General features: G+C 46.0%; 2 protein-coding genes across 13 annotated transcripts in view; both read right to left on the minus strand.

Moving 5' to 3' along the window:
* Window positions 1-13,180, minus strand: part of GNAL (G protein subunit alpha L) — a 145,515-nt gene that overhangs the window by 11,107 nt on the left and 121,228 nt on the right. For all 12 annotated transcript variants that reach the window (XM_077899924.1, XM_077899934.1, XM_077899926.1 and 9 more), the window contains 4 exons: window positions 3,656-3,710; window positions 2,440-2,513; window positions 1,845-1,903; window positions 1,394-1,514 (listed from right to left, as the gene is read on the minus strand). In XM_077899924.1, the coding sequence (XP_077756050.1) occupies window positions 1,394-1,514; window positions 1,845-1,903; window positions 2,440-2,513; window positions 3,656-3,710 (309 nt within the window). The remainder of the gene's footprint in view (window positions 1-1,393; window positions 1,515-1,844; window positions 1,904-2,439; window positions 2,514-3,655; window positions 3,711-13,180) is intronic.
* CHMP1B (charged multivesicular body protein 1B) lies at window positions 9,730-12,440 on the minus strand. The gene has a single exon (XM_077899909.1). The coding sequence runs from the start codon at window positions 12,311-12,313 to the stop codon at window positions 11,714-11,716; it is 600 nt and encodes a 199-aa protein (XP_077756035.1). The 5' UTR covers window positions 12,314-12,440; the 3' UTR covers window positions 9,730-11,713.

Raw genomic sequence — 13,180 nt, forward strand, 5'->3', positions numbered from 1 at the left:
TAGTGCACAGGAATCTTATTATCAAGTAGAAATATAATCCGTTCTTCCTTCAAATGGACATAGCTTTAAAAAATATAGAATCTAGGATGCCTGGGTGGCTCAGTGGTTGAGTGTCTGCCTTCGGCTCAGGGCGTGATCCTGGGGTCCTGAGATTGAGTCTCACATTGAGCTCCCTACAGGGAGCCTGCTTCTCTCTCTGCCTCCCTCTCTGTGTTGTGCTCGAATAAATAAATAAAATATTTAAAAATATATAGAATCCTGGTAAAAATGAATTTTTAATCATAGAAAATTTAAATGTAGGAAAAAATCAAATGTAATCACACCCAGAGGCAACTATTAGAACTGTTATGTTTTTACATCCAGGTTTTTTCCTATCCTCAGACATATTTATAAAACCAGGTCATGGTGTTTTTAAATCTGCTTTTTCATTTAACAATATTGTGGTCATTTTCTCATGTAACTGTGCTTGTGTTTACATACATATATAAATTTATATATATAGATTTATGTGTATATTTAAATATATAAAAAATTTTAATGACTCTAAAGTATTCCTCCTATAACCAATATTTTCTCTTTCTTTCTCATTAATTGTCTTAGTACTATGTGCCACTGAGAACAGTTGTTACTTACTCGATAGCGAAATACTTTTCTGATAATCCAAATGTTTTGCAAGGTCAGCTTATGTTTCCTGTCCTCCTTGGTGATATTTCTTATTAAACAGTTCAGAAAACACTTTGATTTTTAACTACATATGTGTGTACTGTAAGTGTGCTTCTCCTGGATCTTTCTTTCTAAAATAATCACCCCTTTTGCAATAGTAGCTATTTCAAACATGATTATGCTGTGTTTTCTGACCTGTAAGGGATCTTCTAGAGATCATCTAGTTATTTGTGGATGGTACTTTGTAAATTTTAAAAACCAAACAAGGGGCACTTGGGTGGCTCAGTCAGTTAAGCATCTGCCTTCGGCTCAGGTCATGATCCTGGGGTCCTGGGATCAAGTCATGTGTTGGGCTCCCTGCTCAGTGAGGGGGTCTCCCTCTCTCTCTGCCCCCTCCCCCCCTGCTCATTCTCTCTCTCAAATAAAGAAAAAAAATCCTAAAAAAGATAAAAGTAAAAAATAAATTTGAATCCTAGATATAATCTTGAGCTCTTAAAACAGATATTTAAATTTTCTTGACAAAGCACTATCAAAGCTTCATCAAAGAATACTCCCCATATTAAGTGTGTCTATACAGGAGATGACCAAAAGAGATCCTGCTAATGGTTCTGGATTTATCAGTACAGAAAGAATGAATTTATCTGGAGAATAAAAATGAAAGTGAGTTGAGTGGTATTTTTAATGAAAAAAAATTTGCAATCCAGAGGTGCAAGTGAATTAGTTTTGTAACCTGTTGTTCCAGATGCTTTCGAAAAGGTCCAGGGACTCTCTGAGCCTGTTGGTGTTGTTATCTTCCCGAATCACCATGTTGTAGCTGCTGCAGGCTGCGACATAAATGATAGCTGTGACGTCTGTGTGGGAGAAGAGAGACAAAGGGAAGCGCCTCCGTTAGACAGGCAGCCACTGTGCGGGTATGATAACGTCCACACGCAACTGCTACTCATTTTCCTCCCGTGATTATGAGAATGACTGAAGGAAGCACTGTGCGTATAACTGGTCCTTTCACTCATGTACCCATACAAGCCAATGATAAATGTAAATTTGGGATGGTTCAGTCCATGATGAGATTCAGATTCACATTTAAGGCATAGAATAGACGATCTCATCTAAAGCTACTTCAGCACAGTAGCGGGAATGAGCGTGAGAATTCATCTCTGTTCTCGAGAAAGCATAGGAATCACCGTTAAAGCACTGGATCCATTTTCTTCTTTCATCCCTCTGGCCTCCGACATCAAACATGCTGTGGAGGAGCAAGAGGACACAGTCATTTGAGGCGAGACCCCCTGTGCTTCCCTCCTCTGCTCTGGCTCCCGGCCTGCAGCACTGCTCCCTGCACAGCCTGGGCAGACAGCTCCACCCGCTCTGAGGTTCTGCACCACTGCCTGGCCCAGGAATCCACACCCAGTTGTTCCTTGGGGTCACAGTCCTCACCCTGCAGTCACCAGGTTGGCCTGGGGCCCACATCTTGGGCAGCCTGCGTGGACCATGCACCTGCTTGAGCGGCTGCTCTGTACCTACCCAAATGCCGCTGGATATTTCTCACCTTCTCAGGTGGCTTTGGCTCCCACCTTCCTCCCTGCCCTAAACTCACTGCATGCCCTTTAGGGCTACAGAATCTGTATGGGCTTATTCACAAGGGCAGTGAGGTACATTTGGGATGACAGAAACCCCAGGACCCACAGGTGGACGGCTGGATCCCCAATCCCATTAGGGTCCCAGCAGCCAGCCAGGGGGGCATCCTGCCCTGTCTCTGCAGGCCTGCTCTCAACAACTTACTGAAAGTTTACTTTGTCCACTTGGAATCGGGTCTCAAAAATCCCTGATGTCAGTACTCTGCATCTGAGAAGGTCCTGAGAATAAGACAAACCAAGTGGCATCATTGTTGTCCTTCAGAAGGAGAGCCCTGAATGCAACCACAATAACCCAGTTTTTCAAATAACCATTTTTTCTAAATTGTAAGAGAGACGATAATAGTTAAAAAGTCAGACAAATACTCTGCCCTCCACCTCCTCCCCCCAAGCAGAAAGTCACAATTAACGTACTGGTTTGGTCTTAGAGACTTAATACCTGTGCTTATATTTTCTTTAGGATTTTTCTTTTCTTTCTTTTTTTTTTTTTTTTTAAATCACATCTGCACATGTCCGAGTGCTTCCTATCACAGGTGTACCTGACACGAGACCCTGGAGAGCCGCCTGCTCTGGGTGCAGACCGTTTGGGTGAGAAGTTAAAGGGTCAATTGCTGTTGGGTAATTTCAAGCTCTTGGGGCCAGTCTCATAGAGAGATGGATTGCAGGGGAGAGAGGACCTTAGGCTTCCAGGGGACGCAAAGAAGAGAGAGCTGCCAGGAGGGGCCCATAGCCAAGGCCCTCCAGGGACACACACACTGGGGGAGTCTTGGAAAGGCAGTTGAGAACGGAGCCCCTAGCTTCCAAGGAGTTCACTAGCTCTAGAGGTGTCTGGGGGGCTTCTAAGCCGAGCAGTTCAGGGTGATCCGAGTCTCTGCAGATGCCTGATGGCCAAGGTTCCAGGGGCAAAGGAGGTCCCTCTCTGCTACTTACAAATGCGCAGTGGGGGCGCTTATATCCAGCTCAGCCCACAGGTCACACTTGGAGAGTGTGTCCGTGATGTGGGACCCACACCAGTGCCCAAAGCAGAATGCGCAGAATGCACGAAGCTGGAGAAGCAAAGGTGGGGTTTTCTGTGGACGCCTCCAAGAGGAATGGGAATTGCATATTCCTATTCCACAGATAAGATTATTTTGGTGTTGGCAGTTCAGAAATCTAGCACATTTTAGCGAGCCACGTCAGGGAGCAAATCACAGGGTATGGTAAACATGCCACATGCCCCTGCAGGGACAGTGGAAACAATTTGCAAGAAGTAGCTATTTATGGATCCCCCCCCCCCATTAAAAATATCATTGAATAAAACCGGCAATTCCTCGAATCTCGCCAAATTCCAGCAGGTGGCTGGGGCTCTCTCTAGCTTCACATACCTGGTCTGTGGGTGTGTAGTCCACCAAACTGACACTGTCGATTCTCTCCAGGAAGCTGAAAAGAGAGCCAGCAAATGCTCAGGGGTGCTCTCTGACGGCTCTCTCCTGGGCTGTGGGCACGGGGGTGGGACAGTCGCCCGAGCAGGGCAGGGAAGCTGGGGCAAGTTCTGCCTTAGGCTAAAGCTGCATTTTCTATCCCCCCCCCCCCACGCACCCCCCGCAGCACCCCCGCCCCCCAGCCTCGGCCTTCCGTCCCCCTCCTTCGGGGTGGAGCCAGGAGCAGGCCACGTTGCAATGTAAACACGGCGTGGGAGGCCAGAGGTGGTCCTCCGGGCCAGGCCCCTCAGGACACCTGCGCGCTGCCAGTGTGCGTGCGCGGGCCGGCGGGCCTCACCTGGCTGTGCACCTGCCGCCACGTGGTATCAGCAGGTGGTATCAGCGGGAGCACGTGGTATCAGCCGCCTGCGCGCGCGGAAGGCCACGTGGCCCCGGGCCCGGTTCCTCGCCCCCCGCCCCCCAGCACGTGGCACAGGCCCGGGCCCCGGATCTTGTTGGAGGAACGAATGTCCGCCCCCTCCTCCCGCAGCCGGCAGAGGTCTGAGAGGCCCGGCCCCTAGTGACACTGGGAGGTTTTCAAGACACAGGGGACACGGGGCCTGGTTACCCGGTGAGCGAGGACTCCTTCTGGCAAGAGGGGGGGCAGCGAGGCTTCAGAGGGAAGGGCACAGAGGAGGGGGACGGGTTGGAGTGGGCCCCGGCCTCCTGGCTGGGGGAGACAATGTGCCCCAGCCTGAAGGGACTCGGCGACTTTCTTGCCTGTCCAGCTCTGCTGTGGTGGGGGTTCCTTTACCGAAGTAAAGCCATGATGGGCCTTCCTCTAGTGCTCTCGTGCTTGTGGGCATTTTGCACAGTGCAGGACGGCTGTCACCACCCCATCCCTACAAACTCCCTCCACCAGCCTGCATGGCAGGCCCATGAGATGCTTCTTAGCATGGACAAGACAGAGGCCGAAGGTACATGAAGAGCACTTAATGCCCTTGGCCATTGTTATCTCCTTCCTACTGGAGAGGTAAAAGTAGTCCTCAGTGGTCCAGGATGGTGGCCTGGTGCTGGGGTGACATATTGGCAGCCCCTCATCCGTGCACCCTCGTGGACAAGGGCCAGCAGCTCCACAAACAAGACCTGCCTTAGAGGCGCCCTTGCCACAGGTAGGCCACAGGTGGAATGTAGGAAGGGGCAAGAATGGGTCCGCTGGTGGAAGGGATTTCCTTTCAGAGACAGGAAGTGGCAGGAGGGTAGCATCAGGGATGAACTCGTTTCGGCTAGAAGATAGGGCCAGTCCTACCCCTGGATGGCAACTGTGGTAGCAGTGGGTGAGAGAGCCACCTGCTCCTGGAGAAGGACAACAGAACGATGGCCAGGTGGCAAGGCTTCAGAGAAGCCAAAGGGACTGTGATCTGCCCGGGGCCTCTCTGGAGTGGGCACTGCGGGCCCTGGGAGGTGCTGCTATGTGCCTAACCGGAAGGTGGGAGAACTGGCTGGGTCACAGCTAGTTCCCAAGGGGGAGAGGCTTGGACAGAGTACAGCCCTGCAAGTGCCACAGGAGGGGCAGCCAGGGAAACATGGGAGGTTCCAGGAGGGGCCTGGCTGGCTTGAGGCCTGGTTTGAGAGCCACAGTGTTGTGTGGCTCAGTCCTTGCTGCTCAAATTTGGTGGAGTGGAGAGTCCTGAAGTACACACTGAATTCCCAATCATCTAGCAGGCAAGGGGCAGAAAGACTCTGTGATGGAGAGTCTTCAGCTCCTGGAAAGGGGGCATTGGTCTCTCACCCAGACAACTGGGTGGGTCTGAGGGTGGGGTGGGGGCAGATGGGCTGCTGCCCTCACACTGTGTAAGCTATAATAATTTGATTCAGAGATGGTCTGTCCTCTTGGCAGGAGACATATAATACTAAACATGTGTTACAGAAACCAATCATCTCTGATTAAAGGGGCTAGGAAATGAACCTAAATATGGAGCCTATGGCTATAGTTAGAGTTTAGGAAGCAACTAATTTCAAGCAGGATGCAAATAAAGTAGAGGTAGGTGGGTGAATTTATTCAGATGGTAATGACTAGTATAAGTAGAAACGATGAAATGTTAAAAAATACATCAAAAGTTCTTGATAAGTGTGATTAAAGACTGCCTTCCAAAGGAAGCAGTGGGAGTACCTTACTGAGCCCCATTAAAAATAAGTGGTTCGGAGATGCCAGTGACAAAGGCAAAGATGTCAAGCTCGTTCCCATCCCTAATCTCCACGATGGAATTCAAAGTTCCTTCCAGCTCTGATACTTAATCATCTGAGACCCGAAAAGCGTCAATGAACATTTCCAAGAGTATCTTCTGCATTGTTACTGATGCTGAATGGTATTGTCAGTTCATGCATTTCAAATTTGTGCAATGAAAAGAAAATGTGAAAATTCCCCCCCTGAATGTGAATGTGTCCCCCAGTTCTTTGAAAGACCCTCGAAGGCATAAAGGAATGAAAGAGAAATCTGTAGTGGTAGATTTCTGCCAACCTTAGTCTGGTTCAATCAATATATTTTCCAGCATGTTGTAGAAACACTTCAAATTGGAGCTCCTAAGATAGTATCTATAGAGAAATGAGTTTTAAAAGGGTCTTCTAAATCATACGTGGAATTTTGTATGACTACATTCTAAAGGGTTAGTAAAATTGTCTTCTTAAATATGCCACTGCCTCTTAAGTGCAAAAATTAACCAGATTTAAGAGCCATTCATTCACACTAGATATAGAGTTGCAAGACAATACCAAACTACGATTATAAAAACTCACCATGGTGATATGCACGAAATAATTAAAAAGCAATTTGCTTTGATTTTTTTCACATTATTTCCTGCTAAAGCTGAGGATATTCATGTTTGCAGAAACATTTTCATTCTTGTCATGTATATTCCCCCTCTTGCTTAATACTGGCACCAAATAGCAGCTCATTGTCTGTTTCTCACCTGCTGTTTGCTACCCCAGTAAAATAACTCAGAAGTCACAGAGTTCTTATGAATGCGGAGTTGATCATGAAGAGGGATGAGGGATCACGAAAAGATGAAAACTATTGTTAAATACCTTTAAACAATGAGATCTGAGAAAAAGCACCAACTAAATTTAATGAGTGTATTCATAATTATTTTCTTTGTGAAAAATGTAGCAAGTTGGAACTCTGCCAAAGGTTGGTAAGAAATTTCTCTCAGTTACAGAAATTTACTTCGTGATGCTAACGTATGTGATATAAAAACGCTGTGGAGGAGAACAAGATTACCTACACAGTGACAAGGTACCAGGTGGTTCCCATGTGCAGCAGGTTGAGATCCATGCTACTTAGAAGGTGGTCCTCAGACCAGCAGCAGCAGCCGCAGCAGCACCTGCAGACCTTGGGGATGAGGATTTGCAGCTGAGCCATATCCCAGGTGGTTCTGATGCGCAGTAGCCCCGGGGATTCAGTGACCCCTGTGCACATCACAGTCTGTGGAACGCTTTTTCCTCTCTTTTTTTACTGCCATACTGCTCCAGGCTCTCTCACTTCACTGGGACAATAGTTTTTTTTTTTTTTTTTAAGATTTTATTTATTTATTCATGGAAGACACACAGAGAGAGACAGAGAGGGGCAGACACAGGCAGAGGGAGAAGCAGGCTCCATGCAGGGAGCCTGATGTGGGACTCGATCCTGGGTCTCCAGGATCACACCCTGGGCTGAAGGCAGTGCTAAACCGCTGAGCCACCTGGGCTGCCCGATACAGTTTTTGATGACTCACACTCCTGCTCCTTTCCTCAGCGTAAAGTCCACATGTTCAGTCAGCCTGGCCTTTGAGCCCCTCCCAGTCTGTCCAGTCTCTTCACTCCTTTTGACGTCTTGACATGGACATCGAATGAACCCTCCACTCCTTTCAAATCCCTGTAAGGCTTTGGGCCTCTCAGACCTTTGGGTAATTCCCGCTTCCTTTTCTTGCTAGTTCCAGATTCAACTCTACCCAGAGGCAGTTCTAACCACTACCAACATTGTGATTACATTCTCTGCGTACTTCATGTTCATGATTTGATTAGCACAGACTACAGCCTTATACTATGACTTACTGCTTTTTTCAAAGTCAAGGTGTAAAACACATAATGTGCGTCAAGCACACTGATCTTAAGTGTTCATCTTGATGACTTAACATTTTTTAAGATTCTATTTATTTATTCCTGAGAGACACAGAGAGAGAGGCAGAGACACAGGCGGAGGGAGAAGCAGGCTCCCTGCAGGTAGCCTGATGCAGGACTCGATCCCAGGACCCCGGGATCATGACCTGAGCCAAAGGCAGATGCTCAGCCACTGAGCCACCTGGGTGCCCTGACTTAACATTTGTATACACTCATGTCCATTTTTCTCTTTATGTGTATGCTTTACCTACCTAACTGTACTGAAGACTGTTTAAGGCAGAAGTGGCGTTTTTTTTTTTTTTTTTCTCTAGAAAGAAGCCCCAAATAACCAACATCTGATATACTTTGGTCTCAATCTTTTATTATATGCAGTCATTCTAAATAAATGCTGCTGAACTGTCTGTCCTGCTACTATTTGAGAGGGAGGGATGATATATAAACTGTGAAGAGCAGGAACAAACACTGGAATTTGGGGACATGCTTCTGAGGAGACACACGAGGGCTCTGGCCGAGTGCCCGCTGCACCCCCTTTACACACTATATTCGTTGTCATTAGAGAGCTCCTGGAAGTGATCACGGGTGAGAGCCCCGAGTGAGCCATGCATTCATGCTAGGAACTACTACCAGGTGCCAACTGAGCTGCATTCCACACCAGGCCCAGTAATTGTGACCAAGACAGACGGTGTCTTATCTTGTAGAAAAACAAATCTAGGTAAACCAGGCAGGTATTTTTGCTAATGCCATTCAGTTGATTAAAAGAAAAAGAAATTACAAGTGCCTGTTCATCAGTTTATTTATTAATTATTATTATTTTTTAAGATTTCACTTATTTATTCATGAAAGACGCAGAGGAGAGAGAGAGAGGCAGAGACACAGGCAGAGGGAGAAGCAGGCTCCATGCAGGGAGCCCGATGTGGGACTTGATCCTGGGACCCTAGGATGACACCCTGGGCCAAAGGCAGGTGCTAAACCACCGAGCCCCTCAGGGATTCCCTGTTCATCAGTTTATTCAATGTCCCCTGGCTTGTGGCTTTTTGCCATTAGTATCAAAGACCTTGAACTTTGGATTTTGGCTACAGAAATGCCTCCTAGAGAATGGTGTGCATGATGTGCGTATGAGAGGAAGCATCCAGAACAGAGGTCCCTTACTTCTGCTTTATGATGTGACGTTTATTTGGCTAACCTGAGACCATGTTCAGTTAATAAGGTTATTAGACTGGTGCTTATTTTAGGCGGCTCTTTTCCAAATCAAGGACACAGGGTAGGCACGTAGTGTGTAAGATTCATAGCATGCCTCCGTCTGAAAGTCACACATACACACTTCCAGGAGAAACAGGTTTATTAAGAGTTCTCCAAGTGCATATATATCATTAAACTGAAATAAACTAAATAGTTCATAAAAGTATATTCTAAGTCCATGTTGGAAACTGTGCACTTGGGGGCACCCAGGTGGCTTCTCCCTCTGCCTGTGTCTCTCATGAATAAATAAAATCTTAAAAACAAAACACACACACACACACACACACAATCTGTGCATTTTGAAGGCAGGAAGTAAGAAAGGAGAAATAAGCATAAAAACTGTATTAGTGGCTGTCTGAAAGATTAACTGCATCCTTGATGTGTTGAGCCTTTTGTAAGTCATACCTATCATTAGCTCACTTAAGTTTCAAGATGAGGAAGAACCTTGTTGCCATGAAGAAATTATTAAAGAAGTAATAGCTAGGGTTTCTAGAAGTATACATGGAAATTCCATGTCAACAAAACAAATTAAGGTGGTAAGGGAGAGTCTAGAAAAATACCATGCTTTTTGAACCAAATCTACCTCTGAATTCTTTCTTTGTACTTGGTTTTTTAAACAGGATGCACACTCACATGCAGTAACATGCAGTTTAAAATGATTTATTTGACAAACTTCTGTGGCTTACATTTTAGCATTTCATCAACTGCAAAAGTGAGGAAATAATTCATGGGCCTGGTATGCTTTTGAAAATATTTATGGTTCATAAAAATGTACATTCATATAGTTTGAAATGAACATATTTTAAGAAAGTTCAAGCATATACAAGCATTGTTTAATCTCACAAAATATATTAATTTTGTTGGGAATATTTGCACTATAAAAGGGTCTTTAATTTACCAAAGGATTTGACACTGAGCTTTACTTTAAGTTGTAATTATTTTTTCCAGTCTAAAGAGGGGTACGACTCATGCTATACTCACATAGCTGCTTCTGTGCAACCATATGGATGAGAAGAGACACCAAAAGGGTAAAGTCTTAGTTAGAAAGAAGATGCAGGACAGACAACCGACAGGTGTCCCTTAAGGAAGACTTTGGAACAATATCCAGTCAGATATAAAGACACTTAAATATGAGGGTCAGTCCTCATCTGCATATACCTGTTCTTTTTTTTTTTTTTTTTCCTTTAACACACTCATTCATACTGGAAAACGTAATGGTGACTATTTGGTCATGAATCTTTCAAAGGGCTTCGAAGAATCCCTAGAAGTATCTTCTGAAACACTGAATTCTTTTATGGGGAAATCTACCAGGGGAGGAAGGGGGGAATTTCAAACATCCTTAAGTATTTGACTTCGATTAATATACTTGCCAAGGCAAAAGCAAATTGCTGCTCTCCATGTTTGGAGGCTATGAGAAAGTGGTGGCTACAGGCTTTACTTTGCAGACAGAGAATACACACTTCTGTCCCAGAAAGAAGAAATGCAGCAAAGATGGGCTCTAGCCTTAGAGGGTCAAGCCTGCTGTCCCATTCTGCATCTTTCCTTCTCAGACTTCCAGATGGCTGCATTTAGATTTAAGTTATTTGCATGGCTAAATAAAATATTCCAATTTACATTTCTAAGGTTTTTCAACAAGTTGTTGCTTTAAAAGAAAATAATAAATGCAAATAATTAGAACTTGAAAAGCAGTTCTAATTTTATACCTATTTTTGGTTATTAACATCTAAACAAAATCTACAAACACACCACCCCATGGTTTTCTCAAAACTAATCAACAGTTCTTTGGCAATGTTAGAGTAATCATGACTGCCATGCTAATTAACATACTTTATGACACGTTTAATCAAAGTGTTGAAATAGGAAAAGAACTAGAAATGTGTTCAAGATGTTCATATGAAACTGTCATGTTAAACCGTGTCTTTTGAAAAGCTCTTTAGTAAAAGAAAATATAAATGAGTGAACAATTTTTCCTTATAATAAATTATGTGGCATTTTCTCCAGTTATAAAAGGATAACTACCACACAGAAAAATCTGGGGGAACAAATAGTAAGACAACATTATGCAGAATGTCCTACCATAATTTTAGTGTAAGTTACGAGAGCAGATCAATAGAACAGTAGTCTGGATGTGATGGCAAAGAAAAAAAACAATACACAGAAATAGACTGTCCATTAAGTCGAATGAGGTGTTGATAGCCCTGTAACCAATCTAAGTAATCATTCTCCTTTCTTCAATTTTTATGCACCACCTGTCAATTCTAGATATTACCAATTACGCTAAATTTTAAAAAGTTCGATTTTGAGAATTCAGACAGAAAACTGAATATACGGAACGAGAGTTTTGACCAGACTTTTGAGAAAGATTCATACACACCAAATACCTAAGAAGCAGCTATAAAAATACACATCACAAGCTATACGGAACTTTAAAATCCAGTTAAGATGGAGGAAGCCTGGAATTTCTTAGTGTATCTGGAGAGCACTGTAAACCCAAAGATAGAAGCATCTTAAGTAAAGAGCATTTCAGCATTCTGGCATGTTGAGTCCCTACAGTAGAGGATCTCACTAATATACAGAACATTTCGGAAGGCGGCCACGGCCAGGAAACCTCAGGGCGGGGTTCGGCTGTCACACCTGATCCCGCAGGCGGGCCAGTCTCTGGGACAGTTCATCCTGCTCGGCGGAGGCCACGCTGGTGCCCACGGAGCCGGTCTGGCCCTGCGGCAGCTCCATGTTGAGGTCTAGGCCAGCCTCGTCTGCCATTTCCTGGAGCAGCATATCCACTTGGTTCTGGGGGGTGGTCAGCGTAGTCGTGCTGCTCATCGTGTCTTCCATCTGCTGCGTCTGGACGTCCAGCGTTTCAAACTGGTGCTCAAATTTGTCCATCAAAGCAGAGATCTTCTCCAGATTCATGGTCTTCAACGTTGCGTCCATCGACTTAACCACACCGGCCATCGACTTGGTCACCTTGCCCATCGTCACCGCCGTCTGCACTCTGGCAGCCACCGCATCGACCCGCGCACTCATCCTCAGGAAATTCACCGCCTGGTTCTTCTGGCGAATGGCGTTTTCGGCGTGTATCCTCGCCACTTCCATGTTGCCCTTCTGAATGGCCTTTTTAATCTTGGCCTTTTCGGCCTTTTCTTCCTTGTCGCATTTTTTGGCACTCCTGCTGAGTTCTTTGGCGGCGAACTTTAGGTTGAACAGGTGTTTCTCCATGTTGGACATAGTCGGGCGCCTCCTTGGGGTCGGGGGCCAGGGCCAAAACGAGCTCGAAAGAGAGAGAAAGAGGCAGGTCCGCTCCCGGCCGCCGCTCCTTTGTTTTGGTCCCACTTCCTGTTTCTGCCGCGCGCGGCGCAGGGGGTGACGTCAGAGCCCGGCGCCGGGGCGGGGCGCTGCGGGACCCAGGGGGCCGGACCACGCAGACGCGGGCGGGGTTTCGCTGGGCGCTGCTGGTGCAGGTTGCGGCGCTCGCTCTCTGCGCCCAGTTGTGCAAGTATTTAAGCATCAGAAAACTCACGAGGACGGGTGTCCACGCACGCTTGGGAACGTGGCTATCGAAGCAGGCAGGCTGCGTCTACAACTACACGTAAGAAAACCTGCGGACTCCCGAAGTGGCAGGCCTTCGGCCAGCAAACCGTCAGCTGGGTCTGCAGACCGCTGCTTGCTCGGTATGCGTGGGCGCCGCTTTCTCAGCGGGACCTGGAGCCGTGGATCATCAATTCATGCACAAAACGAGAGGTGCATCGTTGACTTGCTTGGAGTATTGCGATACCCTTTGGCTGCAATGGTGAAAAGACCCTCACAACCGTGCACCGCCGTATTCGTGCCGTAGCTTTAAGCTCAGCCTATAGTGTGTCGCCAGCAACTACCATCCAAAAATCCTGGGACCCATCTTTTGCTGACACAATTCTATCTACTTGATGTTTTATAAATATCCAAGGAACTTCACTCACATGCAAGTTTGACAGGCTACATTGTCATTTTAAATTATGCAGGCAGAGAATGGTGAAGTATTGGGACTCACATCCACTGGCACACATCAAGACTGTCACCAGGTATCATACCCTTAGAAAACTCAGGCTTTCAAATGGC

The sequence above is a fragment of the Canis aureus genome, chromosome 6 (assembly GCF_053574225.1).
Source record: "Canis aureus isolate CA01 chromosome 6, VMU_Caureus_v.1.0, whole genome shotgun sequence".
NCBI lineage: Eukaryota > Metazoa > Chordata > Mammalia > Carnivora > Canidae > Canis > Canis aureus.